Genomic DNA, 15,550 nt, shown 5'->3' with positions numbered 1-15,550 from the left:
GACCATGTTTGCTTGAAGAACTCAGGGGACAATGGTTAATTCAGATGGGGGCCTGGTGAATCTGAGAAGCACAAGAGCCATTCCGGAGGGGATGTTCAGGAGGGGGGCCTGGATGGTCCCAGAGTTCAGGCAGGCGGTGTTGAGGTACAGTTGCTGGTTCATCCCTCTCATAGGAAGAAAGTTTGGCATTATCAGAAGGCTGAGCACTTCTTTGAGCCTGATAACCTTAAATTAGCTGCCTAGTATCTATTTCAGGGTCATTGAGAGGTAGTAGGCATGGGAGAAGTACTGAAATGACTTCTAGCAGAGCTTAGGAGAGAAACTGTGGTCCCCAAGGTGAAGCTGGACTTCTCCCTAGTGTTGTTCTACTCTCTGGGCCAATTTTCTTCTGAATGTCCCTCCCAAGATTCTGGGGAGACTGTTTAAAGGCTTCATCAGCAAAATCGCACTTTACCATGCCTTTTTTCTCAATAGCCCTGCAAGATGCTTCTGTTAAGAGTCCCATTTGACAGGCAATACAGGTGAGTCTCTGAAAGGTTATAAAGCTTGCCTGGCAGTAAGTAGCAAGGCTATAAAGCTGTAAACTCTAAATCCAAGTCTCTTTCCCCTACACAACACTGACTTATTTTTTAGAAGATGACAACAAAACCAGGCTTATAAAGTCCTTGAATGAAAGTTACCAGTGTTGCTCTTGAGGGGACAGTGTGTTATGGAAAGAGCGTGTCCCCAGGGGTGTTCGTCAAGAGCAATACTCTCTCTGAATCACCCAAAACTCATACATACCCTTGGCACATCCCCTACGCCACCCTTCCTTGCTTGTGCCCGTGGCAGTCAGAGCTGGTGGCTCTGATGGTTTAGGTCCACTTAAGATTCAGCACTAGGGCTTTGTTTGTAATCTTCCTCTCTTCCTGCCATCTCTGCTCTCGTCCCTACTTCCTCAGACCCCTAAACAGCCCGAGTGATTCTTTCATCTTAGGGAAGCCAGGCTTTTTTGCATACCACAGGGCTTGTAATCTTTCTCTTCTCATATCTTACAATGCTTTTTGCCCAGAGATCTCTGTGACAGGGTCCCTCACAGCATCCAGGTCTCTGCATTTCTCTGAAACCTTCTGGCCACTCCGTCTAAAATAGCAGCCCCATCATGCACTGTTCCTTATCTGGCCTGATTTTTCTTCGTAGCGCTTGTTTATTGATAGCCACATATAAGCTCCACAAGCTCCGGCACCTTGTTCCTTTTGCTCCCACTGCCTCCCCAGCTGCTGAGATTGTACCAGGTCCACAGTGCATTTGGAGCACCAGTTGGTTTATAGAATGAATATATGGAAGCCATGGTCCTGGCCCAGGAGGATAGGAAGTGAAGTTACTATCACCAAGGGACCTATGATAATGTAAAGGAGTATCCTCATTTCCCCTACATGGTAAGCATTGCTGGTTCCCCAAGTCCCTTCATTTGGGGATAATTGTGAACAGGTGTCAGAAAACTTGTATATATTTCCCTGTGTTATATACAGATTTAATGCTCTTATAAAGAAGGGAATGATTTTTCCTTCTGAAACAAAGGTACCAGGTGGGAGGCCAGCTCAGGAGATGGCTGCTAATAGCATGGCTTCTTTGTCCTACCCAGGTTTACTTCTCCAAACGTGGAAATCCCTCAGGAAAATCCATGTTTGTGCTGAAATCCATGTTTGTCCTGTCCTGTGGCTTTTTGATCCCCTAGGAAGAAGATTTCCTTTGATAACTTTTCTATAGTGAGCTCTGCCCTCTGAGTGTCCTTAATCAGAGGTTTCCTGTAAGAGATGTGGTTTGCTATTTTCAGTGCATTTTTTTGTTGTTTTCCCCCAGGATCTTCTACGTCTCTCATGATTCCCAAGATTTGAAGATCTTCAGCTATATCGCTCGAGATGGTGCCAGCAATATCTTCAGGTGTAATGTCTTTAAGTCCAAGAAAAAGGTAAATGGACAGTCATCAGTCATCTGATGTTTTCCTCTGATGGACTCAGTGCACCCCCAACTTTGACCCTGTTGAAGATTTGGAGGTGGCTGTTTTAACATCAGACACGGGCAACTATCTGAATAATCTGTCATTGCTCCTATGTAAGGATGTTCTCTTAGTTCTGTCTGAGATTTGTACTTAGTTGTACATGGACAAATGCAGAGGGATCAGCCAATGGCCAAGTGCCCTGGGATAGAAGCAGGCAGATAGCCCTGGGGGTGATACTAAGGGGTGATCAGGGGTGATCCTCTTCATCATAATCCTAGGTATTCATCAGTGGACTTCAAATCATGACATTTGGAATCTGGTTTAGATTTAGGTTGTGAGATTGGTTTTCTTGGCTAATTGTTTTGTTATGGCAACCTTGATACTTGAGTAAATGCAACTTTTACTTCTATATCATTCCTTCAGGAGACTAACACAAGTACCTGGCATTTGGGATACCTCCCTGGGGGGTCAAAACATCTAGAATTTAGCCCCATCTCTCCACTGGAACACTGACTGTTAGGCAGGTAACTACTCCACTAAGAGTCTCAGCTTCTTTGTATATAATGAGGAGGATAATCAGAACCAGCATCTCCTAAGGTGTATTCTGTAAAAATTTTTATTATCCAAAATGATTCATGTTAAAACTACGCTATTGCAGTTGCCGAGAAGTGCTGGAGATATAGAAACCCTATTGTCTTTGTTTAACTTGGTGTTTCAAACTGATTTGACCTTGGGACCATATTTTTCACATGTAATATGTGTTAGTATCCTGAGAACAGTTTTTCCACAAAAGAGATTTTAGAAAGCATTGTGTTTATGCCTAAACTACGAAGTCAACTTTCTACGGGACCTTGAACCCGCTTCCTCTCTAACCCCCTCCTTTGATCCTATGTGATGTCTTATACCTTAAGGCATCTTTAATAAATTTATAGGTACTTTGTCATTGTGAAGTAAGGATAATAAGAATAATGCATGACAGGGTCAAGATTTACTAATACAGATGTTCCTTGATTTATGGTAGGATTATGTCCCAATAAACCCATCCTTAATTGAAAATGCTTTTAATCATATACACAGCCTTTGGAACATCAGAGTTTAGCAAAGCAGTACACTGTATGTGTCAGTTGTTTCCCCTCTGACCGTGTGGCTGACTGGGGGCTGTGGCTTGTGACTGCTGTCCATCATGTTGAGAGTATGGTACCACCATCCCTAGCCTGGGAAGAGACAAAAATTAAAAATACAATTTCCACTGAATGCATATAGCTTGGATACCATCAAAAAAATTATCAGTTAGAACCATCATAAACCCAGTTGTATGTGTGTCACAGTCCCCACTTTAATTCCACAGAGAATTATATCTCTTCCTTTGAAGATATTTGTGTCCTTACCATCCTGTTTTCAGACTTTTTATTTTAATTATTTTTATTTATTTGTGGTGGTGGTGGGGATTGAACCTAGGGCCTCATATATGCTCTAGACAAGTGGTCTACTACTGACCTATATCCCTAGCCTTCAGGCTTTTTAAATGCAAATCTTGGAATTGGATGGAAAATTCTAGAACTGGAAAGATGAGAGGAAAGAATGGGTAAGTTGCCACACTTCACATCTAGATAATAGTACAATTGAGAGAAAAATATGTGAGGGCAGGGCTGGGGGATATAGCTCAGCAGTACAGGTGCCTGCCTGGCAAGTGTAAGGTCCTGAGTTTGATTCCTGATACCAAAAAATAAAATAAAATAAAATAAAATAAAATAAAATAAAATAAAATAAACATGAGGCCAGGTTGAGCTGAATATTATACTGATAGAAATGCAAATCAGGTGAGAAAGAGAAAGAAGAGCCAGCGGAATGGAACTGGAGATGCCAGAATTTAGGCCTTAGGGGAGTGAAAGGCTCATATATGGCTTTGAGGTGTAGGAGACTTGGGGAGGAGAGAAAAGGACATATAAAGTGATTCTGCAACTTATAAATTGGATCATATGTAATGTTCTTTGACAATGCAACCAAAGACTAAAATTTTCTTAATTCATTGAGTCCTTGACTCTCCTTTGGACTTTATTGTCTTTTTTTTTTTTTTTGTAAGACAAGGTCTTGCTGTGTAGTTCAGGCTGGTCTCCAACTCATGGCAATCCTCCTGCCTCAGCTTCCTGAGTGCTGGGATTACAGGCATTCATGAGCACACCCGGCTTTGACTTTGGTTTTGTATGTAGACTAGACCATGTAAACTGTAGAACTTGCTAGTCACAAATAACACATAATCATTTACCATGGACTTAAATAGTTAATTAATTTTATCTTTATAATACATACATAAAGAAGGTAAGACAGGTAATTTTCACCTCTGGTTGTACAGATGAGTAGATTGAAGCTCGAAGAGATGAATGACTTGCCAAGTTCCCATGAAGAGGAATTGGCTGGATCCAGGGAGACACGTAGAACAAAAGAATTTTGAGGAAGAAACCTAGGTAGAGGAAAGCACTGTATTAATTTTGCCATTGGATATAATGTAGCCATCATCCGGCCCAGTGGAACCCTCTGTTCTGCCAAAAACAACAATCTAAAAACAGTCAATGCCCACCTAGATGTTTGACCTTGAAGGGAAGCCCAGAATCAAGTTCCTGTTGCCTGCTGTAAAGGAGTAACCATCTTGTTTCCTATCATATCAGATTTTTTTTCACACCTAAGAGCTCTCAACTACCTCTAATGTCTGGTTCTTCTCTTTTCTGTATTCCTTTTACCCTTACCTACTGAGACTGTAGTTCCTCAAGAGCTGGTTCCCAGGCCTGGTGCTGGCCTGAGGCCATGCAGTCCAGGGAATTGTTTCCAGACAGCCTGGCTGCAAGCTCTGTTGCCGCCCAACCATAGGTGGGAGGACCAGTTTCCAAGCCAAAAAAGAGGAATGAATTGTTCAGCACAGGAAGCAGAATTGAGGAGGGGTGAGGAACACATCTGTGAGGTCTTGCACACCATCCTGGTTAGCCTCCAAATACGATGATATACTTCGTTGTAAAATACTTCTGGTTTGGGGAGATAATAGTTAGCTTAGAAATGAGTTTTAATTGGCTAATCATGGGAATATTTAAGAGGTGAGGGGGAAAGGACCAGACACCCCAAGGAAATGAATCTTGCAAGGATATTTTTAGGTGGTCAGAGGTCACATATGCCTCTGGACTTGAATTTCCCCAGCCATCAAATAAGATACGATGCATTTGGGAATGCTGATTGCTGAGTGTAAAGGGATCTGATCTTCTTTTTTTATTTTTTTTTTTTATTTTAAAGAGAATAAAAAATAATTTAAAAAAATTTAGCCATGTTAGAAAAAATTTTAGAATTTCACTAAACAAGATGATAGGAATTCAGCAAAGGTTGTTACATTGCACATTGTCTTCAAACTAGTCATTCAGATTACCAGATATAAGCACGCAAACCCTGTCCAAACAAAAATTAAAAAGAAGAAAAAAAAATTAAGCATTAACTGTTCCTTTCAACAGTGGAAACCAGCAGTACAATTATCCCAGCTAGCCTGTGTATATACATATATATTTTTTTCGAAGGGATCTGATCTTTGAGGAGCAGTTCTGTATGACTGGGCAGGATTGCCAGGATGGAGGTGAAGAGATCTCAGCATTCTTCAGAGTATTGCTTGGGCTGGCCACAGACCTTTTCCTCAGTGGGAGCAATCAGTGGAGATTCTTCCTAATGATGGGGGCATTTCCATGTCCTTGGGGGATCTCATGATAATATCCTTGTGCAAGGCCTTTCGCTTCTTGAGGAGCCTCTTGCTTGGTCTCTTGACCTCTCCTGTCCCCCTCTTGTCATTTTCTCCCAGCCCCAGGAGGATATGGCTGTCTGCCTTGATGAAGAGTGACTGTGCTTATTAGCACATCACTGCGTGAAGTGTTGGTGATTAACAGCAACAGCAGGAATCTCCTGTTATCTTCACGGACAGCTCCTTGAAATCATTTTGCCTGCAATCACAGCTCAGTTGCTCTGAGTTAGAAGTCATTTCCTCCCATAATGCTCTCACTATCTAATTGGGGGTCACAGCTGTGAAGTTTAACTGTCCTTTAGAGTTTGCAGTGGATTTATGAATGATAATGTCAGTTATGTGCTAAAGAGTAAGTCACTTGCCTGGTGAAATTTAAAAGACAAAGCCTAGGTAGGGTGTACCTTTAGGGCAAGAGACTGTTTTTATACTTCAAGTGTTCATGTGGGTTTGGGTAGGGAAATACAAATATAGAAATCATAGGTATCTGAGCTCATCTGGCCAAATCTCTCACTTAACAGATGATGGAACCCATACCTGGGAAGGTGAATCAACTTGTCTACAGTCCCCTAGCTGGTAGTGCTGAGATTACAACTCAGCTGTTTTTCTCTATGGCACTCTATTTCATAGACTAGCAGGATACAAGCAAAACCCTATTTAAAATTTTATGATGTATTACTTCCTGTTAGCATTGAAATCTGTACTCACTTTGAAACTAAACCTTCCCTGTTCTAGCAGTATTCTCTGGTCCAAGGCATTGTGGCCATCAGAGTATATAATCAATACTGAAATAACCAGTTGGACAAAATCCTAAGCCATTCATCATTTTAGAGGCTTAGTATCTTGGATGCTCCTGTATTTAGATGTCCAAATATAAATATATTTTCATGCTTCAGGATTGCAAACTCTATAGATTTTAATCATTTCATAAATCTAAGCCAGTCTTTTGCTAAGATTCCTGCGAAAAGTGCATTAAAGAGACATGACGTTGTTTTGGGTAAGATGCTGTGGTAGTTGAGTGTAAGATAAGGGCACTGTAATTTATTGCTATGGCAGATGAGAAGTATAAATCTTTTAGCCATCCTGACTTCGTGGAAGGAAATCATTTCCCTAGAACTCAGAAGTGCTTGGAAGATAAATCTCAAGGGCCCAGAGAATGTGGGGAAGGGGCTCACCAGTGCAGAGAGCTGGTCAGCCAATAAAGAACCTTGTCAGCAGGAGCTTCTCTTCCTCTTTTTTCTCATTTTTATCATCATTGTCTTCTTCCTCATCATGATCTTCATCTTTAAGTGCATCTTGCATTTTGTGCTTTTAGTCTCTACTTTCCTTGTCTGATAACTCCTTTAATCATTTCCATAAATTGTGAAGTACAGAGAGCTTTTCCCAGAATAGTGGAATTCAGAACCGTACTAAAGTGCATACTAAATCAACTGCGGAATGAAACTAGTGATCATCATCCTTCACAGGTATGTCACACTTAAAAGTCTCAAGTTTATAGGACCAACCGACAACAGGATAGCTTAGCTTAGATTATATATTATATATGTATTTATATATAATATTTATATATATTTTTTGTGGTAAAGTCTCACTGATTCCCAGGCTAGCTTTAAACTCCTGGGCTCAGGTGATCCTCCTGCCTCTGCTTCCTGAGGATCTCAAAGTACAGACATGTGCCACCACACCCAGTTACTATAATTTTTTCATGGACTAGTGAAGCACAGGCATCATCTTTTTAATTTTCATCTTTCTAAAGTTGCCGTGACAGATTTTTGCCTGCTTTTGAGTAGAGCGCCCACTCTCTATACAAATAGGGTGTTATTTTCAGGGTCTCTGTAGCAGGTTCGTCAGATATTGACACCAGCTAGGTATCCAGTTGATACCCATGACTTCTTGACTTGGATTCTGTGCTGAGTTGTGTGGTATCCTGGGCATTGGGGAGGGGGATTATGTCAACGTAAGGAGGGAGATAGTTTAAAGAAGCGCTGTGTGTGGGGAGGGTAAGTGGCATAAAGCTCTAAGACAGCCTCCTTTCCAGCCCTGTTTTCATGAAATGGACTATAATTGGTGCTTCCCCAAGCTTCAGTGCTCTCTGTCTGCAGCTGAGAGCCTCTCTGAGCTTAGATTTTCCTCTCTAGCTTTGAAAACATCAAAGCTGCCATATCTGAGCTAATCTTAATAGTAAGAAGCCACACGTTTGGGCGATGCTAGTAGAAAATGGCCTTTGGACAGGAAGATTTGATCCGTGTTGCAAAGTGCTTTCAGGAGCTTATGTAAAACTAAACCGGATTTGTACAAAAACCTTGCAGTACAATGATGCTTTAAAAAGAAAAAAAAAAAAACTAGCAACTTGGAGAAAGTGGCCAGATATTGGGGCTGGAAAAGGCTGCTTTCCTAACATTCCGTTGTTAGCTCTGCTTTTTACCTGACTTTTTTCAAATTTTAAACTCCCACTTTGATTTCCAGAGGCCCGCGTGTGGAATGAGATGTGAGTGACTGCTTCTATGCAACCCAGGAGTCCTAGGGAACAGATATTCATGAAAACTCTGGGAGAATTTCTTTTTAAAGCTTCTCTTTGCCAGAGTTCTCCCTCTTATATTCAGGTGGCCTAAGTAGGAGAGGCCTAGTGGGCAGGAGCCAACTGGGCTACTAGGGCAAGAGGGTCAGCCCTTACCCACTGCAGATTTCCCCTCCTGGCCACCTTCAAGGTCCTCAGCGAGAATCCTCTCAAAGTAGGCTTTTCTCTAGTAAAAGAGGCAGAGCCTGAAAGGTCAAGGAGCATCTGAACTCACATAGCTGTTCATGAATCTCGTTAGGAGCCATCCAGCTCCTTCTGAGCCCTAGATTGATCAACAGGGAAGACACTTCTGTTATACGTGTGTGCAGTCATGCTGTAAAGCAGGTATAGCTTGATTATGGACCAGCCCACCTCTTCAAGCTCTTCATAAAACACACTATTGAGTCCATTTACTATGAGTGGAAATAGCCTTCACATCAAAGAGAGGTAAAAGAAATCGATGTGAAGCCATTTGGTACTGAATGTGTGAATCCAGAGGTCTTATTCAACAATTTCCCCCTACATAGGGACCGTTATACTAGCTCAGACCCAAGCTGTGTTGCGTCCAGCTGTTTTCCTCTAGGGCTGCTGGGAGGAGGGAGATGATCGCCAGGCCCTTCCCATGCCAGCATAAATCTGGAAGGGGGAGTCTCTTAATATCTTTAAGTGTTTATTATTGGTCAAATAACCCCATCCTTTTCTGAGCTATCTTTAATTTTCTGCCTCAATTTCCTTTTTGGTGCAGTGAATTCCATATTCAGAGCATTTTTTGAGCACTTATGGTGTGCTGAGCACCCTGGGCGGTGCTGTCACACATGTGATCCTCCATGTGGCAGAAGATATCCTCTGTGCTTCCAGAGGTGCCACTGATTTCTTTTTCAGTGGAATTAGAGAAATATTACATGGAACAGCCATCATAAATGGAGGACAGAAGGAAATCAGAGCCTGAGGAGGCCGCTGCCTTTTCCAACATGGGAAAAGCAGCGTCCGTGAATCTACAGTCTGTGCTTCCTGCATTTTTAAGGAAATCAGGCAGAAGTCGGATCACTTCCTGATCCTAAAAAATGAAACATTATGAATACTAAGCATCATTTTAAAACCTAGCCCATTCCTTATAAGCATTTCTGCTTATAAATAGTTGTTTGAATCTGTTGATATCTTCCACACACTCATTCTTGATGTAGGTGTCAGAGTCTAGGTTCTTTAAATACTGAGTTCTGAGGTTCTGTCCATATCATTCTCAGAGTACAGGCTTAGTCTCCCCCTTTTAAGATGCAGTTATACAGAAATCTCCAGATCCACCACTGTGCGCTTTACTATAAAATATCAGGTGCTCCCCACCCATTATCATCTTGGGATGCCGGAGAAACACAGGTCCTGTCTACAGGCACTTCTCACAACTCTGTCCTCTTACTTAAATCTGAATGCTTCCTTCCAAAGCTAAGGATAGAAATCTGATTTCTACCCCTGTCTAATTCCATAGGTCAAGGACTGTTGTTTATGGACCTTTAAAGTTTTAATATTTTGAAAGTTAATCAAGGGAAGTGTCTGTGATTTACAGAGATGGTAGAATTTATGATGAGTCTTCCTAAGGAAAACCTGAGATTTTGTAGTAACACACACTGTGGTGAATTTGGAGATTTCTATATAACTGTATCTTAAAAAGGGAGACTATGCCTGTACTCTGAGAATGATACAGATAGGAAATGACTAACTCAGATTTTGCAGATACTGATTCACAATGAGATATCTGGATTAATTTATACAAGATAAGAAAAGCATTGAATTAAACTCTTAATTTCTAGATATTGTTTAGACGTACCATATTGTAATTCTAGGACCCAAAACATTGACCTTTTCTGCCTCTTATAAAGATGCCTGAGAGGCAAAATTTTTGAAAGTCAGAGAAGGGAGGGTGAAAGGTTCTCTGTAGTAGACTCCTGGATATGCTTGGTAGGTGGAAGAAAGCCAAATTGAAGGCTTGGTAAACTAGCAATGTGCTTTGCTATAAAAGATTAAGATTAGTCATAGGCAGCTTTCTTTTCTTATAGTGGGAATAAGGAACCAAAGATCTAAGGAGACCCATGGGAATAACTATTCTGGGTGGAAATGCATCTTCTTTTCTACCTGACAATTGAGCTTCCTGGTCCCACCTCCTACCAGAAACTCAGCTTGGTGGCTCAGGGAGATGATGGCAGCTGGAAAGTGCTTGACCTAGCCTTGAAGACACTAGTGGGAAACGTGAGCAAATCTCAGTATTGGAAAGAGCATAGATGAATCATACACTTACTCTCAATAAGGCCCCAGAGGCTTTTGGAAACACTGGCTGTCCATTTGGAAATGCAGTACCAAGTATCTCATGCCAGTAAGAAGCTCTGTTGTTCTGCTGGTGTAACCTTGGAGTTGTGAATACGATCACTGGACTGTAAAGTGTCATCTAAAGTTAGACTCTCCAAGACATGACGAGTGTTAGCCATGGTTATAGAGTGGCAGTCACGGTGAAATAAACAACAGTCCATGGTAGAGGGATGTTTGAGGCTCATTGGGTGCTGAGCCTTCCTTCCCAGTGCTCTGAACCTCTCCATATTTCACATTTCTATCATGTTTCATCTTTGAGAAAAGGTAAAAAGTGACCAGATCATCAAATTATACTCAGGGACCCACACCAGAGACTGTGACCTGAGAACCCTGCCTGCCCAGCTCACCAGGGCCTGCTGGGGCTGCTGCTGATTCTGTCCAAGGGCAGGTTCTTTCTCCTGCTCTTCGGTTAAGCAGTGAGATACTGGGGCCAGGGCAAGTATCTCCTCTTGGGCTTCTAAAGAAAGAGGTTAAATAGCAGAATGAAAGAGAAGTAGCAGCTGGAGAACAGACCCAAGTGAGTGAGGTGTTGGAGTACATCTGGAGCGGGATCTGCCTTTAGACCTAGCTGGCTGTCTGTGTGCCAGGGCTTTGAACGTGGAGCTTCCCCTGTCCCTCCAGTTGATTGTTTCTGAATTATGGGGACAGTTCCTATTTTCTGGAGTATTTCAGGAAGGCAGTGTCCTTGTACTCTTCCGTGTGAGTGTGCACCTCTGAACAACCTTAGGACGGTCCGTCTTGTTCCTTTACTGGTTTCCTGGTTTCTGGCTGCACCTCCCCTCCTGACCTGACCCTTCGTGTGTTCTTACAGAGTCTGCATGTCCTTCACTGGTTTTTTCCCTTGCTCCTCCACAGAGCCAAGCAATGCGAATCGTGCGGACAGTGGGGCAGGCCTTTGAGGTCTGCCACAAGTTGAGCCTACAACACACGCAGCAGAATGCAGATGGCCAGGAAGACGGGGAGAGTGAGAGGAACAGCAACGGCTCAGGGGACCCCGGCAGGGACCCAGGTAGGGACTGTCGCTGTGGTGGATGTGGATAGAGAGGCAGTGGACACCCAGTGGGTACTGGTGGGCCACTCTCCAAAGTTCAGGTGGTTCTGATACTTACAAAACATTTCACTTTTTCTGTTTCTAGAGTCCAGATTTTCTTTAAGGAACATGTATTATTTTTTATAAGAGAAAATTATATTATTAAAGCAGGAGGCGTGTAAGCCGCTGTCCGAGAATAGTTTGCAAAGGTAGAGCTGTCTGTGCTACCACATCTGACTCCAAAGAAACTTAAAAAAACACCCCATAGGGCAAATTAAAAAGATTATAAATGTACAGCTACCCAATTTTTTTTTTAAATTTCTAACTTCTGTAGTTTTATAAGCCCTCAGTGTGGATGGTATTTAAGTATCTCCAATTTTCAAGCCTCAGCAAAAGCAGGAAAGGGACAAGGATGTCTTTTATCATCTCTGTTATTCAATAGTAGATGCAAAAAAAAAAAAAAAAAAAAAGCAGGTGGTAAATCCAAAGAAAATAAGCTGAAAATTATTAGAATTAATAAATAAGCTGAAAACCATTAGAATTAATAAGGACATTCACTTAGGATGCTAAGCAAAGTCTAGTATCACATAGACATTTATGATTTTCATATATTCCTATAACTGGTTAGAAATAGTAGTGGAAGAAGAATGGCAATTTTAAAAATAAAATACTTATAAATAAATATATTGTTGCATGTGAAAACACTGAAGGGCATACCATGTTCTTGGATGGGAAATCTCCATGTCATAAAAATGTTAATTCTCCCTATGTTAGTCTATAAGTTTAACATAATCCAAATTGCTAACAGCAGAGGGTAGACAGCATGGTAAGTTAGAATATTCAAAACTTATGAGATACAGCTAAAAGAATGCTCAAGGAAAACCCAAAGTTTCAATTATTTACACTAATAAATGACAAATCTTGAAAGTCAGATAAATTAAGCATCTATCTCAGAAAAGTAGAGAACAACAAAATAAATCTTACACTGTTAAGTGTTAGTATTCCAACGTAGTTGAAAGGACAGACTCTTAGTTTATAGTCCAGTGTATCAGTCAGTGGCTGGGTGATCTTGCACAACCTCTCTGTGCCTTAGTTTCCTCTTCTGAAAAATAAGAATCATAGTAGTGTGTGTCTCATAGAAATACTGTCATAATTAGATGAACTGATACATTTAAAATGCCAAGTCTGGTGCTTGGCATATAAAAAGCACTAAATACATGTTATTATTTTAATGTAAATATGAGAACTTTTTAAAAAAAAGAATAGAAAAAAATTCTGGAAAAGATGAGTAATGCCAGAGCAGTGGCTTTCTATATATAAAAACATATGATAAAGCAGGAGTAAGTAAAACTGTACTGGTACTTGGATAGGTCCCAGAACAGACCAGAAGAGAAAGTGAGAAACAAACATAGATGCCTGTGCTAATTTAGTGTATGACAGAAGTAGATTCCCTATGCAGAACACTGTGAGGATACTAGTTAAGTTTGTCATCTGACCCCCAAATTACCCTCAAATTCCTGTTGAGAATTTATCCTGAAGACAGACTCATACATTTGTACTGCATATGCAGTACAAGCAAAGAGTCAGTTTAAAAAAAACAAAAGGATTGGAAACAGAGGCAAGTCTTAAATAAATTACAGTACAAATAATGGAATACTGCACAACCATTAAAAAGAATGACTAGGTTATCTATTCATTGATGTAAAGCCATTATGCAGATATTTTGTTTATGAAGAAAATCAGAACTGTGGATATAGTGTGCTACCATGACAGTGTATTACGAATACATAGATGTAAATGTGTGTGTGCCCAGCTATATGTGTGTACACAGTTGTGGACACACACGTATATCTTATGCATAGATTATTTCTGGCATGAGGCACAAGAAACTGGAGCTGTGGTTTATTGTGGGAAAAGCAACTGGGTGGCCAGGGTGACAGGAAGATTTACTTTCCACTGTACTTTCATAACTTTTGTGCTTTGGACGTATATTAGTCATAAATTTAGAAAACCTGACATTTTCATCTAGAGTTCGGTTTCTGTGTGACCACAGGGACTCACCTTGCTTCTGTCTTGGCTCAATCATTTTTATTAAATGGCAGTGTCCTTTTACTAATGCAGGCATCTCAATAATTTTCACTAATTAAAAAATTATCATATAGATAGAGCTTTGCATTTTGCTATGTGTTCTTGACCAGTTGCAGTTTTAGCAAGCCACACAGTCCTAAAGTTTTGAAAATTCTCCATGTCTGTGTTCTGAGGCTTAGAGATAGAACAGAGAATTGCAGGCAGACTTTGGCCAATACTGCACATAGCTCTGCTGGCTAATGAGTAGAATATAATGGTGACAGTTGCCTATAAGCATCCCTGGAAGCCTCTGTGAGACCATGGCTATACGCTTTGCTCAGGGAGCAGAAGGCAGTCTGCTCACTTCTGCACTGAGGATACCAGGGAGGAGGGATGCCTTGCCTTGTTAGTGTTGCTTCGGGGCTGTCCTGTGGATGGGGAGCTACACCCTTACTTGCAAGAGCTTTCTAGCCCACAGTCCTATTGGCCATCAATATACAGTTATATGAAACCATTCTCATCAGAAAGTCAAGTCTCTGGTGAAGCCACTTATTCCTAGAGTGAAAAGAGCGGGACACAGAGATGGTGCCCAGAGGCCAAGCATTTGAACATTGCTGTTATCAGAGAAGTTCCATCTGAGGAGCTTGATCTGATCTCCAAGGACCTACTCTGAACCTACTGCTCAGCTGCTGGCTAGAGAGGTCTGGGGGGTTTTGCTTTTGTTTCTTTGTTAGTGCTGGGGACTAAACTCACAGTCTTGTGCATTGTAGGCAAGTGGCCTACCACTGAGGTACACCCCAAACCCATGGGTTGCTGTGAGTATTGTTGTTGCTGTTTTGGGGATTGAACCCAGGGCCTTTACACTGAGCTACATCCCCAGCCTATATATATATAATTTTTTTGAGACAGAGTCTCACTAAATTGCCCAGGCTGGGCTCAAACTTGCAACCCTCCTGCCTCAACCCTCCCAAAGTGCTGGAATTACAGGTGTGCACAGCCATGCCCAGCTTGGGTTGGCCGTCTGAAGAGAACTGCTTGTGTAGTGTTTCTCACAACACTGAGGGGTATGTCTTACTTCCCTCCTACAGCAAGAGCTCCTCCTGCTCTCCCCTGCAGGCATCTGTTGGGTGGGTAGGTTGGTGTGATTTCCTGGGATACTGTGAAGATTCCCTCTGGGGAGTCTGCAGGCGTTCCAACAGGAATCACTTCCTGTGCTTTTCTTTGTGCCCTACATCCCTGACTCCTCCATGTGTACCATGAGCTCCTTCCTGCCCCAAATGTGTCATGTACTTTCTAGCCATTCTTAATGTGGTTCCTTCTGCCAAGGGTCCCTGCATTCACCTTCCTACAGACATCTAGCTTGTCCTGCAGACCCATCCTCAAGTCTTCTGGGAACCCTGCTTTCCAGCTCCTCTCTTACTCTCTTCTTCTCCCCTCCCACAAAATTCACGCTTTTATTTGTGGTTCTGGGTCCCTTCATTTCTGGCCAATGATGTTGACATTAGCATTCAACCCTCTGTGTACTAGACACGCAGCATCCTCTCTCTTTAATGGTGTGTGAGGTCTAGGAGGGCAGGAGCTTCCTAGCACAATAAATACTTATTGAATAAGGTGACAAACACAGTCAGTGAGTACTACCATGAGCACGGGTGTATTAGTCATTGTCAGCAAGCTTTTATTAAGTGCTTATTCTAGGGGCTGGGGATTTAGCTCAGCGGCAAAAGCGCCTGCCTGGCAAGCGCAAGGTCGTGAGTTCGGTTCCTGGTACCGGAGAAAAACCAAAACCAAAAA

At 41.8% G+C, this 15,550-nt stretch overlaps 1 protein-coding gene across 1 annotated transcript in view; it reads left to right on the top strand.

Annotated features, from left to right (window-relative positions):
- The window catches only part of LOC102014428 (carboxyl-terminal PDZ ligand of neuronal nitric oxide synthase protein), a gene marked incomplete at its 5' end in the record, with an annotated part of 301,429 nt that overhangs the window by 249,522 nt on the left and 36,357 nt on the right, over positions 1–15,550 (top strand). Inside the window, 2 exon segments of the mRNA XM_005398278.2 lie at positions 1,843–1,951; positions 11,518–11,671. Of these exon segments, the coding sequence (XP_005398335.1) occupies positions 1,843–1,951; positions 11,518–11,671 (263 nt within the window).

The sequence above is a fragment of the Chinchilla lanigera genome, unplaced genomic scaffold (genome assembly GCF_000276665.1).
Source record: "Chinchilla lanigera isolate Chin_1 unplaced genomic scaffold, ChiLan1.0 scaffold00061, whole genome shotgun sequence".
Taxonomy (NCBI): Eukaryota; Metazoa; Chordata; class Mammalia; order Rodentia; family Chinchillidae; genus Chinchilla; species Chinchilla lanigera.
Note: the sequence above shows the minus strand (reverse complement) of the source record. Positions and strands in the feature narration are given on the sequence as shown.